The 24,923-nt window shown below is 59.5% G+C and overlaps 1 protein-coding gene across 2 annotated transcripts in view; it reads left to right on the top strand.

Moving 5' to 3' along the window:
* The window catches only part of GLIS1 (GLIS family zinc finger 1), a 220,219-nt gene extending 195,922 nt beyond the window's left edge, over nucleotides 1-24,297 (top strand). The window contains exons 5-11 of one of the 2 annotated variants that reach the window (XM_045799502.2): nucleotides 2,328-2,489; nucleotides 7,101-7,211; nucleotides 11,037-11,169; nucleotides 15,621-15,777; nucleotides 20,448-20,626; nucleotides 21,199-21,366; nucleotides 23,766-24,297. In XM_045799502.2, the coding sequence (XP_045655458.1) occupies nucleotides 2,328-2,489; nucleotides 7,101-7,211; nucleotides 11,037-11,169; nucleotides 15,621-15,777; nucleotides 20,448-20,626; nucleotides 21,199-21,366; nucleotides 23,766-23,923 (1,068 nt within the window). In that variant the 3' untranslated portion in view covers nucleotides 23,924-24,297. The remainder of the gene's footprint in view (nucleotides 1-2,327; nucleotides 2,490-7,100; nucleotides 7,212-11,036; nucleotides 11,170-15,620; nucleotides 15,778-20,447; nucleotides 20,627-21,198; nucleotides 21,367-23,765) is intronic. The other variant, XM_045799503.2, reaches the window with a different exon arrangement.
* Nucleotides 24,298-24,923: the final 626 nt, after the last annotated feature.

Below are 24,923 nucleotides of genomic sequence, written 5' to 3'. Positions count from 1 at the left end.
GAGGGCTTCTTGGAGGAGGCTGTGCTTGAACACCATGAGTAGACGAGTAGACATCTGCAAAATGAGTGCAAGAGGGAAAGGCATTCCAGGCCCAAGGAACAGCTCAAGCAAAGGCCTGGGGGCATGAGAGTCCCTGACACACTCAGAGTCATGACGCCCACGCAGCTCCAGCAGGACAAGGCGGGAGGTGAGGGTGTGTGCAGATGGGGGAGCCATCAGGATTGCAGCAGAAGAGCGCGAACACCAAGCCACAGATCCCGGGCTTTTGAAAAATGTATGAATTAATTTGTCAGTGAGTTGGAAGGGAAGGTGTCCTGGGAGGCGTGCAGCCTGAGCAAAGCAACGCGGCTGAGACGGAGGCTGGCCAGACAGGCCCAAGGGCCCTGGCGGGGCGATGATACACCGGTCTCCAGAGTCCGGCCGACTCTGCACCAGTCAGGAAAAGCACGGGGCGCCGAGGAGTGATTGCTCTCTGCCTTAGATGTGTGCCCTTCCGGCCGCCGTCAGAGGAGGAACAAAGGGACCAGCTGGATGCCAAGAGGCAGCCCGCTTTCCAGCCGTGGCTCTTCCACCTCCTTTTGGGGTGAACTTGGCACAGGGCCATCGCAGGAGAGCAGAGGAGTAGGTTGTGGCCTATTTACTCCCCAAACAGGATTTGCTCCTGGTTTTGATGCATGGGAAAGGCCCATCATCCGGGAGCAGGAGGCGGGACAGTCTCTAGAACCCAGCTGCAGGCTGCCCGCCTTGGAGGAGCCCCAGCAGAGCCCCGCCTGCCGTTGTGGCCAGGCCTTCCAGGGAGAGACGTGGAGGGAGCTCACGCTAGACCAGTCATTGTCCCCGAGTCCTTGTCCTCATGTCTATCCTAAGCTGGGGATGAAACGAATGGCTTGGGCAAAGGAGCTGGTTCCTCTGGTCTCTTCCTCCCCGGGGGTCACCTGCTCTGGCCCACCTGCCGGGAAGGCAGTGCGCACAGTAGAACCACCTGGGCTTTGGCGTCAGTGGTGGCCTGCGTGCTGTCTTTGCCGTGTCACCGCCCTGTGATCGCCACACGAAGCCTCTATCTCTGAGGCGGGAACGCGGAGGCCACACACTTCAGGGTTATGGTGGGGTATAACACCGTGCCCCACGTCTGCAAGGACGGAGCAGCGTCGGGTCGTGTGGGGTCCTCGTCCCACCCCATGGTGTGCACCACAGGACGCCGGCCTGGCGGGACCCTCCGGACAGTGAGGAGAAGCAGAGGAGCGGCCGGCCACACGGGGCGGGGGCGGGGGGGGGGGGTGCGGGGAATGTGCTGCGGGGCAGAGTCGAGCTGGACTTTGAAGGCTGAGGGGGGATTAGACGGATAGTTATAAGAGGGAGGGTATCCCTGGCTGAGCGGCTGGCGAGCAGGGGCTTGCGGTGGCCAGGTGGGCTCCCGCTGTTGCAGGGGTGTGGGCTGGAGTCAGGGGGGCAGGAAGGTGCGGAGGGCCCCTGTTTCTACCTCAGAGACCTCCTCCTCCGGTGGTTGTGTAGGGGGAGTGTGGGAGGGGTGAGAAGCGCGGGGATCCTGGGGAGAGACAGAGGGAGCTCGGCAGAGGCTGTGCGACGGGGACGGGGCAGCCTGGGCAGGAGGAGGGCTGCGTTTGTTGCTCCGTCCACCCCCACCCCAACCAGGGGCGTCGCCGTGGCTATGCCACACCTGCTGCCTGCCCACAGCCCGGCACGGGGCCCAGCACACGGTGGGCACTGGACAGACAGCCAAATGATACTTCAAAGACCCCAAGTTTACAAACTGGTTGTTATTCTGACAGCAGTCTGCACTGATGCGCGCTCCGGCTGGACAAAGCCCTTTGACAGTCAGTGCCCTCCCACCTTGGGGCCCTCCCATCAGCCCTGAGTGGTGGTCACACAGTCTTGAGTTTGTAGGCAAAGAAATAAGAGAGGTCAAGGGCACCGCCCAAAGCGTTGCTCACATCCAGGCCTCAGGTTCCAAATCCAGGGCTGTTTGCACCTGCTGTCCTGTCCCGTCAGGGCTGTGCCGCTGACAGCAGCATGTCGTTTCTGCATGCCATTTCCACATACCAGTGGAGATCCTTCCAGATCCAGATATGGGAAGACTACTTTCTTCTCTAGCCCTAGGGGCCGTTTCTAAGTCAGGGGAGTGTTTGTTTCAGGACCCACCAGTTTCCCAGATAGAGTCTGGGTCCTGATCACTTCATGGGGAGCGGAAGCGGGGCCCCTGGAGGCCTTGGGCAGGACTGGGGGGCAGAGGGTGCCGGGGCCACTTCCAGGCTGAGGAGCGGGCCCTGCAGGGGCTGCACAGCACCCCTCACCCACCTCTCCCGCAGTTTGAAGGCTGCAGCAAGGCCTTCTCGCGGCTGGAGAACCTCAAGATCCATCTGCGGAGCCACACGGGCGAGAAGCCGTACCTGTGCCAGCACCCCGGCTGCCAGAAGGCCTTCAGCAACTCCAGCGACCGCGCCAAGCACCAGCGCACCCACCTTGACACGGTAGGCCCGAGGGCAGAGGCCGAGCGGGAAGGGGCGGGCGGTGCGCGCGCTCCCTCTCTTGTGTGATGCAGGCCAGCAGCCCGAGCCCACGCTTAAACCTGCCTTCGTCCTGGGCCCTGGACGTTCTGGGCAGGGCAACTGCGGGGAGAGGGAAGTCCTGTCCTTCTAGGGTGTTTATCCAATAGAATGGAGCAAATTTCCATCTCCCAGTTGTGACAGATGTCTCTCAACACTGCCAGATAGCCTGGGGAAGAGGCAGTAAGCTCTTCCAAGTTGAGAACCACTGCTTCAGCCTGGGGGTACTGGCCTGGGCACCAGTGTCCAGGCATCTCCCTACGGAGAGAGCGGGCTCACCGTCCTGCATCCTCTCCCCAGACCCATCAGCGAGCCCTGAGCAGGCCTTTCCTGCTCTTCCCATGGCACGCCCTCCATGGAGACAGGCCAGAGCCTCTGCGGGGCTCTTCTTTACCCCTAAACATGGTGGGGGAGGGATTGAGGTGAGCAGGGCCTGAGACTCTAGCTCGGGCCCAGGTACCTGAATGTCCACCCCCTTTCCCTCGTTTGGGCCAAACGGCGTGATAACCTGCAGCTTTGTCACAGTGTCGGTCCCAGTATTCTCCCTCATGCATCCAGACCTCAGCGGTTAACAGACCACCTTCTAAAACGTCGTCTCCCACGATCTCATACTGACCCTGCCCATCAGGGGGTCGCTGGAAGCAGGGCTCCAGGAGGTTCAGTGCCCGCTCAGCAGGGAGGTGGTGGAGCTGACTCGGAGTGGGCCTCACACCCGTCTTACAGGGCCTGTGTGAAGGGGTGCGTGCAGCCTGGGAGGACCCCCGCCCCCACGTACAGCAGGAGACAGCTCTGCGTCCAGAGCGTATGTCTGGGCCCCCTGCCTGTCTCTTTGCTCCTTGGGAACATGTTCAGGGAACTCTGCTGTTGGGTGGCGGGGAGACCTGAGTGGCCATCTGGCCCAGCCTGTCTAGTAGACAGATGCACAGAGGAGGAAACAGAGGCCCACAAGGGTAATGAACAACAGCAGTCAGAGCTGGAGGCCCTCTGGTCCAAGCCCTTTATTTGGACCCGAATAAGCTGGGAAAGCCAAGACCCAAAACGATGGTTGGGGTGGGGGGCAGAAAACATAGAGAAGTCACGTTGTGGGTGCAGGTTAGGCCCTGGGCAGAATGTTCTATACATTTCCTTCACAGCCAGTATCCCATACACTGTCCCCCAGTTTAATGTTGGTCACAGCACACAAGGTAAGGGCTGTGATCCTCATTTTGCAAAGAAACTGAGACTCAGAGGAAGTCACTGACTGTCACACAGCTGCTTTGTGGCAGAGTCCAGGGGCCTTTGCTGGAAAAGCCAGTGTATCACACCCCCCGCCCCCGGAAAGGTGGAACTGAGTACAGGGGACACGGTAGGAAGGAAGAGCCCTGTGCCCAGCTGAACCCAACCCTTCTCTCCACCCGTCCCCTCTCAGGCTTCATCGTCACAGGCTGTGCTGGGGACACGGAGTGAGGAGGCATTCTCTCAAGCCCAGCCAGGACATTCTCACAAGCCCAGCCCGTGGGGCCCTTGGCCCCCATCCAGGCCCTGAGGGGCGCAGTCTGTGCCCCAGCCCCCTAGTTATGTCCCCCAGAGACCACAGGACAGCACCAACAGCACCAGGCTCTCTGCACACCCAATCTCCAATCTGAGCAATGTCCCTCTAGGCTTCTCAGGGTCACCTCCTCTGACCTGCCCCCTTGCTCCCTCCCTTCTTGCTGCATTTCCTGGATCCAGCCCCAAAGCAACAGGCCTCTGGCCCCCACTTGGTGTGTGAACAGAGCTGTGAGGACTAGGTCAGGTCAGGCCCAGAATGAGCCCACAGCATTATGTCAGGCCTTCACCTCCCCGAAGGTCCTGGTGAGGCCCTGTAGGTAAGCCACCAAGCCCAGCCCCCACTCGTGCCCATCCCCACAGAAACAGCCCTGGCGATCCTGCAGATTGGTTGCCTTCCCAGCACCCACGGCCCAGAGGCCAGTGGGTCAGCCCATATGGGCTGGGCCTTGTTTTCCAGAGGGGACCCAGTCATGCTCCCAGCTCCCTTCTGGTGCCAGAGAACATGGGATACTCCCCATGGGCAGGAGAGTGGCCGAACAGACTAGAGAGAGCCGGCCAGGTTCTAACTCTGGCCCTCCACCTGGGCCCAGAGCCCCAAGGAATGTCACCTAGCCTCTCTGGGCCTCGGTTTCCTCAGACACCTACGTCATGGGGAAACATGGGGAAATCAACTGAAACAATGCACGTATAGGCCTGACACATGGTCTACACGGCAAGTGTGAGTCCCTCCTTTCCCTCGTCTGACTCACTGACTGAATGCTGACCAAACCCGGCCGTGTCCGCAGGCCCTCGGTGTGGGCTTCGAGCCCTGACTGCCACGGCCCTGGGGCTTATGCTCTCCTTCGCCCAGGCGAGGGCAGGCGTCCTCACAGACCGTCACTGACACGCGCTCGCTCTGAGATCTTGGGCAAAGCGCCGGCCTCTGTCTCCTCGGCCGTGCTTCTCCCACAGTGGGTGTGAGGCTGAGCGGGCTGCCCCGTGGGGAGCAGCTGAACACGGACCTGGAGGGCCGTGTGGGCCGTGGCCCTCCATCCTTACTGCACCAGCACGGGTGTCCTGTGGCTAGGGAGGCTCCGGAGCCGGGGCAGTGACTCCGCAGGCCTGGGCTTGGCTGCTGCTTGGGACGGCGCAGGGTTTCCTGCGGGCTCGCAGGGGAGCGGGGCCGCAGGAATGTTCTGCACACATCAGGCCCTGGAAAAACAAACACGGAGATGGGCCTCGCGCCCTTTCCAGCCGTGCACGCCTGCGCACTCGGGGCTGTTTGTTTGCTTTTTGGCAAGAGCGTGTGGATTTGTATCAGCGACCCCAAGGGACAGCGCCTGGGGCAGGACGGGCCAGGCCCACGAGAGAGAACGTGTATGTGTACATAGGTGGGTGCGTCGAGGTGGGAGCAGGCCCCTAGGAGAAGGGGTGTGTGTGTGTGTGTACATGCGCGTGTCTCACACGGCTGGGGAGGGGCAGGTCTGAGCCCTCCACCCTCCTGCCCCACACCTTCCTTTCAGCAAGCAAGCCTCTCACTTCTCTGTCTCTTTCTTTTTGCTCTCCTCCGTTTCTTTAACCTGGCAACTGTCCGTGGCAGCACCAAGGTATGGCCGTCTCTTTCTGCTTCCCCTCCCCACGAGGTCCCTGGGTCTGCGGTTGGACTAGCCTCTCCTCAGGCCAGCAGGAACAGAGTTGCCTTGAGGTCGGGGGCAGGGGTGGGGAGAGGGGGGACAGTTCCACTGGGTGTGTCTGACAGGGACATGGCCGTCCCTGGTACATAATCTGAGAGGCACCACCCCCTCCACCCCTCCAGCAGTGGCTAGAGGCCAGAGGGCCTCGAGAAATCAGAACCACCAGGTGTATTAGGGATGGAAGGTTCAAGCCCCAGGAGCAGCTGGAACTCCAAGCAGGGTCCTGTGGGAGCCCCTACGGGAGAGCTCAGAATTCAGTTAGAGCCAGTCCCTGAGTCAGTCCCCGGGACCTGAGATGAATCAGAAGGGACCGTCCCCCAAGGAAATGCACCACCTGGTGAAGGCCAGTGAACAAATCCAGCAGTGCTGAGTGCACGGTGCTGCCCGGGGGAGGTCAGGGGGTGGAGGTGGGAAGAAGATTCCAGGAGGGCTGGGCAGGTGGGTGCACAGGATGGGGGGCAGGAGGAGGGGTGAGAACTTCAGCAGGCCCAAGTCCCAAAGGGCCTTCAGTGCTGGGAGATGGGCTGTGTCGGAGGGCACAAGGGAGCCCTGGAGGGGTTTTCAAAGGTGAGAGCATGGCCAGGGGCCCTCTGGCAATGGTGGGAGGGAAGACTGGGGCACAGAGAGCAGCGTGAGGCCCAGGCAGGAACAGGGGGGCGGTAAAGGGTATGGATTGGTTCCAGGTGAGCAATGGGCCGGGGGGAGAGGGGAAGGAAGGTGCACAAAGGGTACAGACCCCCAGCTTCCCCAAGCCTGTGTCTGATATCCAGCTCCCTCCCGGCCTCCCGTGACCCTCAGACTGAGGATCTGGGTTTCTCATGGACCAGGGAGCGATCTGGGATCTCTGGACCCACTGCAAGGTGTGGTTAGTCACTCCCAGCCTGGGGCCCTGCCACACTCCAGCTTGGCCCTGGCTGTCCCCTCTCTTCCCCTCCCCCTCTCTAAGGCAGCCACCTCACTGTACTCCTTACCCACCCGTGCCTTCTCTGCAGCTGTGGGCTCAAAGGGTGTCCTTTCCTCAGAGCCAGTGTCAGAGCTGGGAGAATACTTAGAATTCAGGTGGCTCCGCTTTGCAAGGGAGAAACGTGAGACTCAGATGGGAGGCGACTTATCTGAGGTCCCAGCATGAGGGTAGAATGGAGACACAACCCCTCCTTCACTCTGAGGCCCGTGGGCAGGGCTGGCTGAGTCCCACCCTCCTGGCTGGGGACACGGAGGGAGGGACCAGGCCTGAGCCTACAGCCTGCCCCCTCCCCGCTGCGGGTCACAGTGTGATCTTGGGCCTGACAGATGGCCCCTGCCTCACCCCACCTCTGCCCCTCTGATGTTACAGAAGCCCTATGCCTGTCAGATCCCTGGCTGCTCCAAGCGCTACACGGACCCCAGCTCCCTCCGCAAGCACGTGAAGGCCCATTCAGCCAAAGAGCAGCAGGTGCGTAAGAAGGTAAGAAGGTAAGACAGTCTCCATTCCATGCATCACCCTTCCACACACCCAAGGCTGCCACTGTCCATCGTCCGTGATCTGCCTCCCACCTGGCCCCTGAGTTCACTTCCCCACCTCCAGCCGGCCAGACAGCTATCCACCCACAGACCGTCCGCCAGCGTCTCTGTCGTCCATCTGCCCCCGGCCCCGGCTCGCTTATAAACATCTAATGGCAGGCCCTGTGTAGGCATCAAGGATGCAAAAATGGAAAACCGTGGTGCCCTCCTCCAGTGGGGACGTGGCAGAGAGAGACAGACATGAAGAGATCATTCAGTAGAATAGAATAAAGACAACAAGAGAGGTCTGCAGAGGATGGTCGGGGGCACGGAGGAGGGGGCCTGGCCTGTCGGGGCGGGAGCAGGAGGGCCCGTGGGAGAAATGACAGCAGGGACAGTGGAGCGCACTTCAGAAGCAGCCTGCTGTGGCCTCGGGCGTCTCAGAGCCTCGTTGTTCATGTTCCTCAGCTGTCAGATGGGGCAACAGAGGGCTTCGCTTTAGAGCCTTGTCAAGAGGATTCCGTGAGTCAATCTACATCAGGGGTGTAGAGCAGTACTTGGCCCCACGTGAAAGCCCAGAACAGAAGTTGGTGCACGTTGTCATGGAATCTGGAAGGGGTAAGCACCGGGCAGGCGAAGACAGCAGGCGAGGGCGCCCAGGGAGAGACTGAAGCTGAAACAGCAGGCCCCCTGCCTGTCTCGGCCAGCAGCCCTGCAGGGAGGAGAGACGGCCTGTGGGGGGCAGACACGACAGTCCCAAAGCTCTAGGGAGGAGTTTGGGCTATTCTGAGGATGGTAGGTGCCACTGGGGGGTCTTAAGCAGAGAATATCACCTTGAGAGATGGCGCTGGGGGCTGTGTGGAAAATGGATTGGGACTGTTTGGAAGGAATCCTGAGGGAGGGAGGCCACTGCTGGGGAGCAGGAGAGGTAGTGGGGGTTGGCCAGGGGCAGAGGGGGGGCAGAGGGGGACCAGAGGGGGAGTAGGGTGATGGTGGAGGAGCCGCAGAGGTGGACTCTGGGGGGCAGGATGGTGGGGAGCCCCTTGACCAGGACAGAGGATCTCAGAAAGAAGCAGGCTTGCAGGAGAAAGTGAGCTGTTTTGGATAAGGAGTGTGGGAGCCGCAGAGGGACCCAGGGCAGTGGGGGGATGGGAATGCTACTTGGGGCCCAGCCCACCTCTGGGTTCAGCCCACATCTCCAGAAGAGCACCAGGCCCATGGGAGGTAGGTACTTGAGTGCAATGGCGGGGGCGGGGGGGGGGGGGGCTTGGGAAGAGAAACACCAGAGCCAATCCAGGGATGTCAGCATGACAGTGGAGGACAGAGCAGAGAGAGCCTATTAATTTGCTCTGCAAGATTTATGGAGCACCTACTGTTTTCCAAGCACTGTGGCTACAGCTGTAAGTAAAGCAGAGAAAGGCAGAGAGGCTGGAGAAAGCAGCCTGCTTCAGTCCCGTGGGGTGGGGATGTACAGAGATGGTTCTGGAACAAGCAGGCCTCTGCTGGAAAGACACTGTGGGGGGACAGCCAGGCTTGAGGCTTCGGTGTTCGTCCTGCAGGCAGTAGAGCGTTTGCAAGCATCAAGATAATGCCCTTGAGGGGCGCCTGGGTGGCACAGCGGTTAAGCATCTGCCTTCGGCTCAGGGCGTGATCCCGGCGTTCTGGGATCGAGCCCCACATCAGGCTCCTCTGCTATGAGCCTGCTTCTTCCTCTCCCACTCCCCCTGCCTGTGTTCCCTCTCTCGCTGGCTGTCTCTATCTCTGTCGAATAAATAAATAAAATCTTTAAAAAAAAAAAAAAAGATAATGCCCTTGAGGCTTGCAGACCCCGGAAGCAGTAGAGCAGCAAAGGGACACGGTCAAAGCGCGCACCTGAGGCGGCTGGTGTGAAAACACCACGTCTGTCCTCACTCTGACGAGGGAGGGACGGGCTGAACCCAGCGCAGAGTCGTGCAGCGCAGGAGCGACAGAGCCTCGGTCCCAGCTCTCTCCACTGCTCCCAGGTTGAAGGGCCTGAGCAGGGATGGGGAATGGCCCAGGCTCCATGCCAAGGAGTCTTCTATCCCAAGCAGACTGGTGCCCGAGGACCAGAATCCTGCCCTGGTTTTCCCAGGCCCCGTGCTTGGCTCGCACTGAGCCCCAGGGACCTGAGGCCGCAGATCTGCAAACTTCCCAACCATAAGCATCCATTAGGAGCCATCGGGATGATGTATCTTTCTGGGTAAAGCGACCCTTGTATTATGACAGCTCCTTGGCAGCCCTGCTGCGTTTCAGAGAGAATTAGAAATGCTTTTCTTCCTTAATTCTCCTCTCCTGCTGCTTCTAATCCGATCGACATTGCGGTCTGCAAGAACATGCCTTGGCCCCCTTTTGCCAGAAACTGAATTTACATGGAAAGCAGCTGCTGGGGCAGGGAGTGGAGGGCCCGTCGGGAGGCTGGGTGTGCCGTCCCCAAGCCTGGGTGCTGGCCCTCCGGCCTGGAAGGGTGGGAAAAGCCTGGGGGCTGACTCTCAGCTGCTGCGTAACGTGGGACAAGGCTCTCGCCTGCTCTGGGCCGGTTTTGTCCCAGGTAAAATGAGAGTCCGGACAAGTCAATCTTCGGGGCTCTGACAGTCAGGCTTTGGGATTTCCCTGGCAGAGGGGCCCTCCCCATCCAGGTGCAGACCTGCCTCATTGCCCCATGTCCCGTGGGCCTCCACCAGCCATGCCCTGTCCCCATCTGGGCCTGTCTGGGGAGGTGAAGAATTTCGGGGCTATGGAGCTCAAGTCTGCCTTTAGGACAGCTGAGGGTTATTGGCCAAAGATTTGCCAGCCCTGGCTTGCTCTCAGCCCATGACCTCAAGTCCATATACGGATCCAGTGTGCCCACTGCCACATGACCATATGGGACGCAGCCAGCTGGGGTCAGCCAGTACCTTCAACAAGCTCGTCCATACTGGTCATCTCCTTACTCCACATAGCAGCCTGGGGTGGGGGGCGATTGTCGTTGCTTGTTACAGGCAGGGGAGAGCCAGAGAGGTTAAGTTAGTCGCCCTGTGTCACACAGGGAGTGAGAAGAGATGGGCTGGAATTTGAACCCAGGTCTTCTGTCTCTAGCCCTAGACTATTTCCACTGTGCCTTGTGTCAGGAAGAAAGCAGGATGAGGGGAAGGGGGAAGGAAGGAAAGACACTTCCCGTGTACCCACTGTATGCTACCCCACCCACATGAGTTCACTGTGGCAGCCACGAGAATGGGCCGCACGGTGGCTCCTTGGGGGAGGCCCCGGCTGCTCTACTTTGACATGCATCTGGGCCCGTGCGGGAGGCCGTGCCTCCTGGAGCTGCTTCCGGCAGAGACCTGAGTGGCAGGCCCTGCAGGGATACTGAGGCAAGATCCCTGCCCGGGAGACGCAGGACCCCCTGACTTCCAAGACACTGCAGCTCCCTGAGGACTCCTAGTCTGGGACGCTTCCACCAACCTCCCTCCCTCCCTCCTTCGCTCCGGGTCAGACTTGTAACTCGGCCCATGGCTCTCCCAGCCTGCCCAGCTCTCTGGTTTTCTCTCATGCTCACACTTCCCCTGTTGAAATCTTTTCCTGTTCACTCTTGTCTTAGCGTCTGCTTCTCAGCCCTGAATTAACCCAATGTATACAATTAGCTCCATTTTACAGACGAGGAAGCTGAGGTGCGGTGAGGTGAAGGGTCTTACTCTGGAACCACCATCCATCCTGCCCTGTCCCCTAAACCGAGGGTCGCCAGTGGGCAGACAGCCTCGTACTGACACCCTCTCTCCCCCTGCTTGCTCCTTAGCTGCACGCAGGCCCTGACACCGAGACCGATGTCCTGACCGAGTGTTTGGCCCTGCAGCAGCTCCATGGGTCCACACAGCTGGCCGCCAGCGACAGGAAGGGGGGCCGCACCCTGGGCCAGGAGCTACTCCCAGGTACGTGTGCAGGGAGGCAGGGCCGGGGGCACAGCCCCGCAGGAAGACAGCAATGCTCTGCGGGCTCCCAGAGGCCACATGGGCACCCACTCCTCTGGTATACATTCTTCCACGCTCTTCTGTGGCTCCACTGCCCACAGGAGGAAGCCCGGGCTCCTTTCAGCCTGGCCTTTGAGGCCTCACGGGGCCAAGGCATTCCTGGTGGCCGCCCACCCCAACCTTGGCCCAGCCAGCACAGTTCCCTGAATATCTCGTGCTCCCTCTCGTCTCCAAGCCACTGCATACACCTCGCCAGCCTCCTTACCCAGCCCTTCTCTGAGGCGGCTCCTGTACTTCCTTCAGGCCCCGCCTCAGGGTTCAGGCCCAGACCTCCACCTGAAGTCCCATGTGCGCCCCACCGGGGCTCCACACCACAACAACTTGCTTCAGAGGAGAACACCGAGGCTCAGAGAGGTTGGGCCACTTGGCCATTACCACTTCCAGCCTCTTTAACTCTGTGGCCCATATATAGAGCCCCTCGACCCCTGGGACCCTGCAGGCCCATCCGGCCAGACACTCAGAGCCTCTGGTCCAACTGAGGTAGCCTGTCTATCCTCCCCGTCAGCTGCTCAGGTCCCAGGCCTCAGCAAGGGGTCCTCGCTGCGTGGCTGGCCGTGTGGCCGGCGGTGTGGCCGGAGGGACGAAGCCCTCTGACAAGACTGGGGCTCTGTCCTCCCCTCCCCCCAGAGAAACCACTGTATCAGAGCAGAAAGCTCTTCCCACCCTCTGGGATTTCTTGAAGTGCTGTAACCATTTTAAACATGTTTTGTTTTCTGATTTTTAATGCTTTCCCCTTAGTGTTGGAGTAGCAGCAGATTTGAAACTGTCAAAGCCCTTACCAGACCGCCTCAGGCAGGGAAGGTGTTTATACTTTCTCTGGGTTGCCCATCATAGGGATCTGTGCTCACAAAGGTCCACAACGGCAAGGACACCCCAGGAGGACAGGTCTATGGAGAGCAGGGATCACACCCTCTTCCGTGGGCTGCTTCTCACGAGGTCCGAGTTGCTAGAATCGACCCCAGGGATAAGGGATGTGTTGAGGGTTCTGAGGCCCAGCAGGAAAGAGGGCTGTGACTGATTAGCCCTGGCTGCCCCGGGGCAGAGGTCCCTGCAGCCCCACCATTTTTTACCCTGGGAGGACTCAGGATTGGGCAGGAGGCGGACTGACCCAAGGTCATGTGGAGAAGTCCGCAGCAGATACCAGGCCAGGGCCTGTCCCAGGGAGACGGGCCAGCGATAGCCATCTCTTGAGTACCCGCCCGGGCTGGTCACTAAGCAAACATCCCCTCATTCAGTCCCCATGAGCCCATGCTGCAGATGAGAAGCAGAGGCACTGAGGCGGCATCATGGGTGGGAGGGGCGTTAGGGTGACGCCACGCCTGCCCCGGCCTGCTCAGACGGCAAGCGAGCGGTGTGTTCTCTGCCTCAAGCCTCGCTTTCTCCCCCAGACCTGCTGTGACAACAGATGTGATTGCGACGTGATCGCTTATAGAAACCCAGCGTGACAGATAATTTTATCATTATTATTGTCGCTGTTGCTCGCGGTGAATGAGAAGAGTAACTGTTTACTCACCCAGCTCGTCATAACGCACGGCCAACTGTTACTGGATGTGCCAGGAGCCATTCTGGTGGCCCTACGTGTACACGTTAACAGAGGCCTCACATCAGCCTCAGAAAGCGCAGGCTACTGTGCTCTTTCTTTTCCAGATGAGGAAACAGTCCTCGAGAGGTTAAGTACCTTCTTCCTGAGGCTCCGCAGCCAGTTACTGGCAGAGGCCAGCCTTGCCCTTAATCGGAGGGTCTGCTGCCTCGCCGCTGCTGATGCCGCACCCCGCCGTCCTGGCACCTGCTGTGTACCAGGCCCTGCGCTGGTCCCCGTCCTCAATCTGCTTCCAGCACCGCGGGCAGACAAGGGCCACCAGGCAGACCCGGAAGTTCTGGATCCCTCCGGGTGTCAGCCGCCAGCTTCCTCCACAGGCCACATGGCAAACGCTTGGGGCGCAGTTGGGAACAGATGTTAGGGCCAGAGGTCAAGCGCTCGTGGCTGATGATTGATGATGCTGATTTATAGCCTCGAATGGTGCATCTTGGGGAGAGGCCAGCAGGCTGCATGGCGTCCGCCTCCCGCCGCCCCTCATGGTGGGGTGACTCCCTCATTGCCAACCGCCGTCTGTCCACACGCTCAGCGTGCCTAGCCCACCGTGTGTCTGTCTGCGCGGCGCTGGACAGGGGACGGTGGACAAGGGCAGGGGGAAATAGGACAGATTCAAGGAGTATTAGGACACAGGAGTCCGAAACAGAGCGGTGAGGGAGAGGCAGGAGCTTGCAAGGGTGACATCGAATTTTTGTTGTCCAACAATAGGAAACTCCCAAGAGCTTGTCTCTCATCAGGAAGGCCCAGCTCTCTTCACAGGAAACCCTCAGGAGTCTATCTGGCAGTCTCCTTTAGCAGACCCAGGGCAATGTGATGGGCAGTGAGGACGTGAGAAGCAGGAGGTCAGCACGGCTGAGGCAGAGAGAACAGGATTTATCAGGATTCTAGGCCTTCCTAGCTGTCAGGCCCCCAAATTGGTTCAAGATGGCAGGTGAAGAGGTGCTTAGGAGGGTGGTGAGTGAAGCAGGCCGTGAGCAGCACTGAGCCAGGCTCTATCCCCAGAAGTCCCCTCCGGTGCCTTCCTGACCAAGCTGGGGAGGATGCGTGGTGAGGGAAGTGGTGGATGGATGGGTCGGGCTGCCCATGGGAGCAGAGGCCCCCAAGTTGGGAAGGGGTAAGGACTAGGGCTGAGAGGCAGAGGGCCCCCAAAAGCCCATCAGAGCTCGGGGTCTCATAGCCAGCCCACCGTGAAGCCTGGACCATAGGCCCCTATGCGGACATCTAGGACATAGCCTGAGCTGGAACCCCAGGCCAGGTCCTGGGCCTGGCTTTAAATGGACTTTCTTTTATTATCTCTTGGGAGGCCTATTTCGCTGCAGTTGAGGCTTTGAGCTTGCCGTCCCTGCCCTGTCCCTGCTCAGTTCCTGGTAGTAGCTTCCTGAATTGCAGGCCTAGATGAAAGGGGCCAACCTGGGATGGGCTAGCCTTGGAACCCCAGCCACTGGAAATGGTAAAATTTCCTTCTTGACTTCATCCATGAAAAGAGTGTGCTGTGTGTTCAGATGGTCCTCGTGGTGAAGAGCGTTGGGCCTGGACCCACGAAGACCGGGCTTCTCTTCAAACTGCAGCAGCTGACCCAGGGCAGCCCTGACTAATCGGTGTGAACCCCGCATCAGTAGAGCTCTGGGTGTGGCCCCCAGGTCTGCAGCATTGTCCCGGGCCATCAATTTGATGACTTAATTTCTAGGAAAATGCTGTCAGTTTCTATTAAAATTCAAATAAATGTGGCCAGATCTTAAAAGGGGAAAAAATTGGTCCCATTTTTTTTCAGATAAAATGGAAAAAAACTTGCCACCCCTGCTGTGTCCCTCTCAGGCTCTAGTCCCAGACGTGGGGTCCATTCTCCCCTCTAATTGGGGTTCCTTGGTGAAGCATTTGGGAAGCACTGGCCTCAGGAACTCCTCTCAGACCCTCAGGCCCCTGGAGCAACATCTGACTATGACTTAATGTCCCCCATTTGATTCATTCCCCACCTGTCTTCTTAACAAGGGTAAGACCCTTGGGAGTAAAAGGTGAGACAGGTGGTATCACCCCGCAGGCATCTTCTAGAGGCTGAGAATCGTAGATGAGAGTATGGCTGCCTTCTCTCCTCCGTCGGGACCCTTGTGTCATACACAGCCTATACAACCGTCTGTGGCATCCCTTCTCATAGGTCTTCTAGGCCTCCTGCCATCCAGCTGGCATAATCATGCTGTCCCTGGGACTCCTCACAGTGGACATCCAGGCTGTGCTTGCACATCTCTGGGGACGGGTGGTTCATTTCCTCCAAACGCAGCCCATTACCCTACAGCAGCTCTGCCTGTGAGAAGTAGGGCCAAGCCCTGAGTCTCAAGCTTCTCTCCATTCCAGGATCCTTGTCTGCTTCTGGGGCTACACAGAACAGCCCTGGAGACTTGAGGCGGCGTGCTCCATACAACCCCCACCCTAAAAACACACACACGCATGCACGCACACGCATACACGTGCACGCACGCGTTCGCAGCCTCACCCGCTAATGCCTCTGACAGCCCTTGTCAGTCAGTCCACCTCCGCTTTCAGGATCGGCCTCAGCCCCACACACAGCCCTGCAGCCGGGGCATGAGCAGCTGAGTGGGGCCGTCCTCTCCTTGTTTGGGCCCCTGACCTTCCGCTGATACGACCGTGCTCGTTTCCCTTCATGTCTTTCTCTTTGTGTCGGCGGGCGCGCAGCTGCCGGGTTGCTCACAGCCACTTCTAGGCAGTGGCCGAAGCCCAGGGGTATTTGTTTGCTTCCCTGCAGGCGTGTATCCTGGCTCCATCACCCCGCATAACGGACTCGCATCAGGCATCCTGCCCCCCGTGCACGAGGTCCCTGCCCGGCACCGCCCACTGGACGCCAGCACCAGTTCCCATCACCATCTGTCCCCTCTCCCCACGGCTGAGAGCACCAGGGACGGGTACGTACAGCAAGCGGCACCTGCACGGGGCGCAGGTGGGGGCAGACGTCCTGCGCACTCCGTGGTTGTTACCGATAATGCAAACGGTCAATAGTTATGCAGCACTTACTGTGTACTGCACTCTGTGCCAAACACCTGCTGTGCACAGTTTCACTGGCGCCTCAGAGCCGCGCACCAGGTAGAGGGTATCGGCACCTGGACTTCTGACACCCCACCTCGTGCATTCCTCCTCCCCGGCCGGGGAAGATGCTGTGCCCTGCCCTGCACCCTGGACTGCCGTCCCAGGCCTCCTCGGGAGCCTCACTCTGGCTTCTCTTTGGCCCGCACCCCGTATCTGGTGAGCAGACAGGCCGCTGCCCACTCCAGAGGTACTCCTCTGGCCCTCAGCCCCACTTCTGGCCACGGCAGCTGTGGTCACTGCCCCGCCTGCTGGGGCTGTCCGGGGGCCCATCATGCAGGATCACAGCAAGGACGAGCGGCCTCTTCCTATATTCAGTGTGGTTCCCATTGCGGCCACTAAATTGGCCGGCGATGGTAGATTGCTAATTGCTGGCCCCGGGTGCTGCCAGAATCTGTTAGCCTTGCACACAGGCGGAGGGCGGCCACAACCCCCCCCCCCCCGCTGCCCTCCCCGCCACTTTCACTTATCGCTAGCAGGACCTGATCAGACTTGTCCCCTAAGGCCTGGCCTCAGTACCCTCCTCCTCCCCTGCCCTTCCTCCCCAAGCCTTAGCCTTGGCATTGGCCGGCCTGTGCCTGGGGCCAGCCTGGCTTCATCACCAAATCTGTTGTCCAGGGCTCCTCACTAGGCTCCTTTTGCTACTCGCTCATCCGTCATTCAGCGCCCAGTTATTGAGCCCCTGGTGTGGGCCAGCCCTGGGCCCGGTGCTGGAGCCACCAATGACCCCAGCCCTGGAGAAGCTCACCATGAGGAGGGGAATTAGACCTGCGGGGATTGGCCACGCAGGACAAGGGCTCCGAGGGAAGGAGCAGAAGGGGCTGTGGGACCCAGAGGAGAACCAGGCTTCCTTCCCGGAGGTGGTGCTAGGCCGGGCCTCCACGGTTAAGTAGCAGTTGACTAAGTGGAGAGTTTGGGAGGAAGGAGCTGTGACAGTGCAGACATGGTGAGAGCTTGGCGTGTTCTGGGAAACAGGTACCTTCATGCAGGGTGACAAGCTCAGGAGGGAGGTCACTGGGGCCAGATCACACGGCCTGTGGCGGGACTATATCTGAAAGGTGCCGAACAGTGATGTGGTCAGTATGGGGAGGACGGCGTGGCCTGCCCCATGGGGCTGGTTGCCAGGGGCAGCATCAGGTGTGGGTGGATGGCGGCCTGAGCCAGGGCCGGTGGGGGGAGGAAGGACACCAGGAGGCATTAGCCACGGAGAATCAGCAGCCTCGAGGAAACGCTGGCTGGACAGGGAGAGGAGGAGCCACCAGGGATGAGACCCCGGGGAGGCAGAAGTGCTGTTCACAGAGCAGACTGTGGTGAGTGGGTGGAGAGCCACAAAGAGGCAGCCTGATGGGGTACAAAAGGGGACCCAGAGAATCAGGCCTCCCTGAGCCTCAGTTTCCTCCTCTGTAAAATGGGTATTAAAATACCCTCCTCTAGGAAGGTGGTGAGGCTCAGCCATGCCTGACATGCACGTGCTGGTGGTGTACGTGTCATCTCGTGCAGGTGCCAAGGACACCAAGCCCCTGGCCCGCACCCACCCACCGGCTCAGGCCACCTGCTCACCCACCAGTCAGCCCCAAAATATCTCCAACCAAACTAAAATAAACCGCAGAGGCCATTCCCTGCTCAGGCCTGTGCACTCTGCTCCACCTCATTCATCACCTGCCTGCCGCCTGCGTAAGTGCCCGTCACGAATTCCTACAGCGAGAGGCAGAGTGATGACAAGACCAGGACAGCCCAGCCCGCCGTCCAACCGCCCGTGCCTGCGGGAGCGGGGGCTCGAGTCATCCCCACCGGCCAGGCGCCCGGGCTCCTTCGGCTGGGCTGCGGGAGAGGAAGGCCCTCAAGCCTGACACCAGGCCCAGGCCCAGCTTGAATGGGTTTCTTTTTTCAGCCCCTGAGAAGAGAGGCAAGGCAGGGGGAAAGGCCTTCAGCCTCCCCTTCCTGCCAAAGTCAACAGGGAAGGCCACTCGCGGCTCCCCGGTGGTTTGCTGGGACATTTAAATAGCTTGACAGAATTATCTGATTCACTCAAAAATATGCTAAGAGGGCCTGACTTCATGACCAAATTTATTTACCCTGGCTCAGAGAAGACGCCGAAAGGGCGGGTTTTTTCCCCCAGCCCCATACGAGGTATGAAGCCCTCAGTCTGCCAAGCCAGTGAGGTTTTATATTAATTTTTATAGGTTCCAATTGAAGCAAAAATATTTGATTTAAGAATCATTTGCATGACTCAGAAGAGGAGCTCAGATGATCTTTTTTCCTTTTAAAGAGTTCAGGTAGAGCCGGCGACCTCAGCCTTCAGGTCTGCTGCGGAGAGAGTCGTGTTCTGTTTCATTTCACTGGCTGTGAAGGTGGCAAATGTGAATTTATGGCAGGTTTGAGACAGGAAAAACAAACTTTGAGAATGCATGTTTTTTTTCCCCTTCAGATCTGGTTCTCCTTAATTCTGCAACGCTGTTAATCTCTGGGTTTTGTAGCTGAGCGATTGAGGAACCCGTTTGTTAGTATCTACCAGCTGTTTGCTGTGTGCCAGGCCCAGTGCTGAGCACGGAGCCCCCAGGGCGGAGGCCTGACCCTCCCGCAGGAGCTCCCAGGGGAGGGGGCGGACAGGAAGTCAGGGAAGAGCGGCGTGGGTGCCAGCATGGGGCGGGCGTAAGGCAGGTGGGCACCACGCCGCAGCCCAGCCTCGGCCAGAGAACCGCCTGTGAGGACACACGGCTTATGCACACCCCTCCCACCCAGTTTATAGACCGCAGTGATAGACCCTGTCCCATTCGACGGCCCTGTGAGAAAAGCCTAAAAATAGTCCTGAGGATGATAATGAGAAGTCATGGAGCCTTGATGAGGATTCAGCTCATTAACTTGAGGCTGAGGGGGTACCTACGTGTGCGAGGTATTGGGCTGGGGCCCAGGGGTCCAGCACAGAGGCCCCCGTCTCTGCCTTCCACACACTCACAGTGATGGGGTTCCGACATCGAATGATGGCAATGCAGCAGAGGGGGCACCCAGCAGAGCTACAGACATGGAGCCTACTGGCCTCTCCCCAGATCTTTCTCTGTTTCAGGATAGTCTTGCTTCCCTCAGAGAAAGGCACTGATCTGTCCCCTTAACGCGCCACGTTTTGGAGGGTAGGCAAGGGTAGTGTTCCTGGCCCGGAAAGATCTCCTACAGCTGCGACATGGAATTTGTAGTGTGTTTTAACGAGGATGGTCCAACAAGTCCACAAAGGCAAATAGAGTGGACACTGCGCGCCCCCACCTCTTTCTGCCATGCACATAAGGGCTTTACAGGCAGTGAGCCTTCAGCCTGGTCCCCAGAGCCCCCAAGTCCATCTGACCCCAGGGCCAGGTTGGTTCCTGTGAGCGGACCCCAGAGGCATAGGTGACAGCCTGAGGAGGAATCCCGGGCTGCAGTGACGTGCATTCCAGTTAGATGACCCACACGGGCTCAGCTGCGTCCAGGGTGACTGCACAGCTCTCAGCTGCTGATCCAGATCATGAGCTTCCAGAGAGCACAGGCTCAGGCCTGCACCATCTCAGGCTCAGTAGGAAGGGAGGTGGTGAGCCCCCCATCACAGGATGTATGCAAGTGCAGGGATGGAGACAGAGGTCCCTGAAAGCACACTGTGCAGGGGAAGGAAGCCCAACGTAGACATCGGAACTATCTGCTAGTTTTCTTCCCCTGCATCTTTATAACAATGATGGTGATTCATGGAATGGCTAAGAATACATCTGACATATTCGGTGCTTTGTTTACCTTGATTTATTTAATTTTATCCTCGTCCTAACCTGGGAGGTGGGTGTGTGTGGCCAGCACTAATGTGGCGAGCCGTGTCTCTGAACCTTGCTGTTTGCATCTGTGAGGCGGACACAAGAACTTCTCTCACGGGCTGAGGGGAGGCGGAGGCTTAGCAGGTGGTGACTGTTAGAGCCGCGGGGCGCTCTGCTCTGGAGCTGCTGGGCTGTCAGGGCAGCTCTTCCGGGGCTTGTCCTCCAGGTGGCCAGAGCGCAGGCGCAGTGAGAGTGGCAGGCTCCAGCGGGGCTGGCTGGCACTTCGCCCAGGTCATGAGTCCCAGTGTGCCGGCTGGAGAACACAGCGACCGGGGGAGCAACACAAGGCTCAGAGACATTAAGCGTCTTGCCCAAAGTCACACAGCCAGTGAGAGCAGATGGGGTTTAAAACCACAGTTCTGTCGACTCCCAAGGTCATGCTGATAATCAGTGTTCCTTGCTGATTACCAGTCAGTCCTGAATATCAGACAGAAGATCTTCACTGATTCCTCTGGACTCTCAAGCTTAGAGGAGTTTCAAATTTAATTCCATTTGGAATATAATCTGAAGTAAAAGCTTCCTCTTCTAACTGCACTGTCTTAAGTAAGAGCAGATCAGGTAGTGAGCTCAGCGTGGCTGGAGGGAAGCAAGCAGCAGCCATGCCTCTGGCCCCCATGGTCCCCAGAGCCTATCCTGCTGATGACTATCTCTGTTCTCTCCAGGTTGGGACCTGGCCTCCTCTCCCCTATGGTCAGCCCACTGAAGGGGCTCGGGCCACCACCGCTGCCACCATCCTCTCAGAGCCATTCTCCAGGGGGGCAGCCCTTCCCCACACTCCCCAGCAAGCCACCCTACCCGCCTTTCCAGAGCCCTCCACCCCCACCTCTGCCCAGTCCACAAGGTAAGTTCTGGCCAGGGGCCTCTCCATAGACACCCACTGACTCCTACTCGGGGTGCCTGAGGGGAATGGGGCGCTGACCTGGCGGAGACAGTGGGTCATCAGAATGAAGAAGGGCACTGAGGGCTGCCATGGGAGAAGCCGGGAGTCAGGTGACCCAACACAACTAGTCGGGGGCACTTCCTGGAGGAAATTCCACTGGAGGGATGAGGAAGAGTTTGCTCCATTGACAAGGCATTGACAAGGCATTGAAAGGAACAGCATTGGCAGGGGGTGGGAATGGCCTGAGTGAGCAGGCATCTCAGCAGATGGGGGTGGAGGACCACGAATGACTCAGGTCAGGTGGTGCCACTCAAGGCCACCTTACCCTCCCCGCCTCCAGTGGCAGGCAGAGCTGGGAAAGGGGCCCAGGACCCCCGGCACCTTCTCCCCCCCTGGAGCTCTCTTCTCTCCTTCACTCCCAGCATGGCTGGACAGGACGATAAGGGAGGCTGAACAGTGCAGCGGGGACGGTCCCCTCCCAGCCCCGGGCACTCATCCTTTGCTAATGCAGCCCCTGCTGCCTCCCTTTGCAGGGTACCAGGGCACTTTCCACTCCATCCAAAATTGCTTCCCCTATGGCGACTGCTACCGGACGGCTGAGCCAACAGCCGGTGGGGACGGTCTGGCCGGGGAAGCCCACGGTTTCAACCCCCTGCGGCCCAACGGCTACCACAGCCTCAGCGCACCTTTACCTGCCACCGGTAAGCCCCACCTGCATCGCCTCCGTTCCCTAACCACCTCCCATGGCCGAGCCCTGTGCTGGGTGCTTATGCGCGTTCTCCTGAGACCCGGGGACGGCCCAAAGAGGTAGAGTCATCCCCACTTGACAGAAGGAGAAATCGAGGCTCACAGAGGTCCCAGGACCCCACAGAATTGGGATTTGCATTCTGCCTGCCTCCGAAGGCAGCGTTCCTTCCACATTGTCACACGGCTGATACGTGTCTGCGCTCTGGCAGGTTTCTGAAGACAGAGAAGAATCGGGCTGGGAGCTTGCGGTCTAGCTGATGCTTCCCTTTAAATATTTACTGAGCGCCTGCTGTGTGCCAGGCACAGGTGCAGACCTTGGGGATACAGCAGGGAAAGAGACAAATACGGGTCTCTAACAGATAAAACAAGGCTGGAGTGGCCACGCTACTAGCAAAGGATGGAGCCTAGAGGTTGTGCTTGGTCCTTGTGCTGCATCCGTGTCCCTGCAGGGCCCTGCGCCTTCCGCAAGTAATGCCCCCGCTGCGGTGGAGAAAGCCAGCGTGGACTCGGGCTCAGACCAGCAGGGCCGGTCCCGATCAGAGCAGGGGCATCGGGGGGCTGGGGCCAGACCCTCCCGGACTTCCTTAAGCCAAGCCCCAGCCCGAGTCAGCCTCCAGGCCCGCGTCCAGCTGGCAGCTACAAGGCCTGGGCTGGATGGGGGTCCCCGACAAAGGGGAGCCTGCGACCCCGTGCCAGAGGCCCCTTGGGCAGCTCTGGGTGTGTGCAGCTGGGGGCAGAGGATTAAGGACATAGGGACAACAACGAGGCCGTAGATGAGCCTGCGGAGATGTGTGGGTCCATCTGCACGTGGGTCCATGTGCTCCTGTTGACACACAGGCTCTCCGGTCAGTGTATGTCTTCTTTCTTCCCACGGTTGTGGTGCACGTCTGTGGTGCCTGTGCGTGTAGGGCCCGCACGAGTGGGCTCCAAGCAGTGCGAGCCCCCGTGAGGATTTAAGGAGCTCGCAGGGCACAGGTGCTCACATCTACACACGTGTGCAGACGTCATGCTTGCGCTGATGTTCACACCCTTGTACACACGCATGCTCCCTACCCCCTCATCCCCACCTGTACGCACCCTGTGTTGCCCCGTACCCATCCCAGGACCCCTGTCGTGTGCACAGACTGCGTTCGAGCACGGTATGTCTGTGGATGGGTGCGCGTCGTGCCCATGCATCATAGGCAGATGTGTACCCCATCCCAGGGTGTGTGCGTGTGGAGGTGTGTGTTTCCTGTTTGCACGCGCGGATTGGTGTGTGATGAGGACTGGCCACCGTTCCCAGCACTGCTGGTTCTCACCATCCGGCCCGTGGCAGGATTTCTGGGTTTAGCCACGGGAATAAATAGCTGGGACCGGCAAGAGGCAGCGCCCATGCCCCCACAGCAGCATAGTGCGTTCTTCTGGCCCCCTTGCTCCCCTGCTATCTGGGTGGCAGCCCAGCGTTCGGGGCCCATTCCAGGACCCTCGCACGGCCTACACCTCCTGCCAAGCTGCGCATAGACTCGCAGGATTGGTTCGAACGGACAGGGTGGGGCTGTGGGGCCTCGGGAGTGGTTCAGCTGAATCCCACTGCACAGATGGAAAGACTGAGGTCTGCCTATCTTAGGCTACAGAAATTCATGGCAGCGGCTCAGGGACAGAGCCCTTAGGCCAGGGATTGTATGAGACAAGCTCTCCAGGCCCCTCCATGCTGAGGGCCTCTGAGCACTGACCCCACCCAGAGACAGCGTGTCCAGTGGCAGAACCAGGTGTCTCGGGGCCAGATGGATCTGGGTTCAAGCCCCAGTTCCCCCACTTACAAGCGAGTGATCTCGGGCAAGTGTCTTGACCTCTCTGAGCCTGTCTTCTCAGCTGTGAAATGGGATAATGACTGCTACCTCATAGGACTGTTGAGAAACTGAAGTGAGATAAGACTTCCAGCGCCCAGTGAGCGCTCATCTTCTTCTTTGGGTTTCTTGCGTCTGGTTGGGTGAAGGGACCTGAAAGAGTGGGGATGGGCCGGGTTCCCTCTGCCAGGAGGGGACCAGCCCCTGAGGACAAGAATGGTGATAGCCCACCCCTCCCTTCCCCACCTCTGCCCTACAGTCCAGCACTGGGTGACCGGCTGCCCCCAGCCAGCCAGCTGTCTGTGCAGCTGCCCTGGGCACCCTGGGGGAGTGCAAGGCCTGGAGCGCCTCGTCCTACCCACCACCTCCCCTGTCTGTAAGAGCAGAGGCTCAGAGCAGGCCCTGCTGAAGGGACGCTGTGAGAAGGGACCCTGGGCAGGAGGATGGGGTCAGGAGGCTGGGAAAGGATAACGAGGCCTAGCCCCTGCATTCTCCAGCCCGGACCCTGTTCCCCACCGTACCCACAGGCTACGAGGCCCTGGCCGAAGCCCCATGCCCCACAGCGCTGCCACCACAGCCGTCCGAAGACATGGTGTCCAGCGGCCCCGAGGACTGCAGCTTCTTCCCCAACGGGGCCTTTGACCACTGCCTGAGTCACATCCCGTCCATCTACACAGACGCCTGAGGAAGGCCCTGCCCGCCCCCGTCCCCCCACCGCAGACACTCCCGTGCCCTATGGCTGTCTGTCCCGCCCCCCCCCCCCCGTGCACCCAGCCTGAGCCACCAGGCCGCAGCCCCCCACAAGCTCAGGGTGCCAGGTCTGCGGCCGCTGCCCCGCGCAGGCCAGGAACGCTCGCCTGAGCCCGAGCTGGGTGCTCAGAGGCGCCTGTCAGGATCCGTGACTTGCGACATTCCCTGGACTGGGTTTTCCTTTTCTCTCCCCAATGGTTTTGAAATCACAGACCTCGTGTATATAAAATGTACAGAACATGTTTTCCATTCCCCTTCCAGTTTTATATTTTGGGTTTTTTCAAGAAAAACATTAAAAACTGGAAATGAGGTGTGGGGGCCTGGTTCTGCCCACGAGTCGGCGTCGAGGCCGAGGCCAGCAGCACGGTGGAGGGGTGTGCGACGGAGCCGGTGTGGGGGGCTCGGAGGCGCGGGGAAGGGGATCCGCCTCCCACGGCCCGCACCGCCTGCTGGTCCCGGGACCACGGCGCAAGGCAAGCGAGCGGACCAAGGCTCGGGCTCAAACTGGAACCCAGATCACCCGGCCTAGACCTCTGCTCTCTGCACGGACTTCTCAGCCGGTAGAACACGCTTCCATTCTGGCGCTGGCTTTGGGGCAACAGGGAAGGCCGAGGGAGGGCAGGGCAGGTCTTCCAGAGACAGGGCCCAAACAGCCGCCCCAAGGCAGGGGTCAGGCTACAGACAGCTTCCCTGGGACACATCCCCACCCCACCCCAAGCCGTCTGGGAGGGGGGAAGAAACCAGTTCTGAGGGCACCGAGACTCACTCGGGGTTGCTGTCCTCCCCTGCCTGGCTCCCTCCCCATCATCCAGGCCTGGGCAGATGGCCCGGACAGTGTCCTGCATCTTGCCACGTCACCCTGAAGGTCACCTGGTAAAAAAAAAAAAAGTCCTCCAGGACTTTCTGCCTCGGCATTGCTGAAGTGAGGTGGAGTA

This window comes from Ursus americanus, chromosome 12 (assembly GCF_024610735.1).
Source record: "Ursus americanus isolate L20-20 chromosome 12, mUrsAme1.1.p, whole genome shotgun sequence".
Lineage (NCBI taxonomy): Eukaryota > Metazoa > Chordata > Mammalia > Carnivora > Ursidae > Ursus > Ursus americanus.
This window is presented reverse-complemented; position numbering and strand designations above follow the sequence as displayed.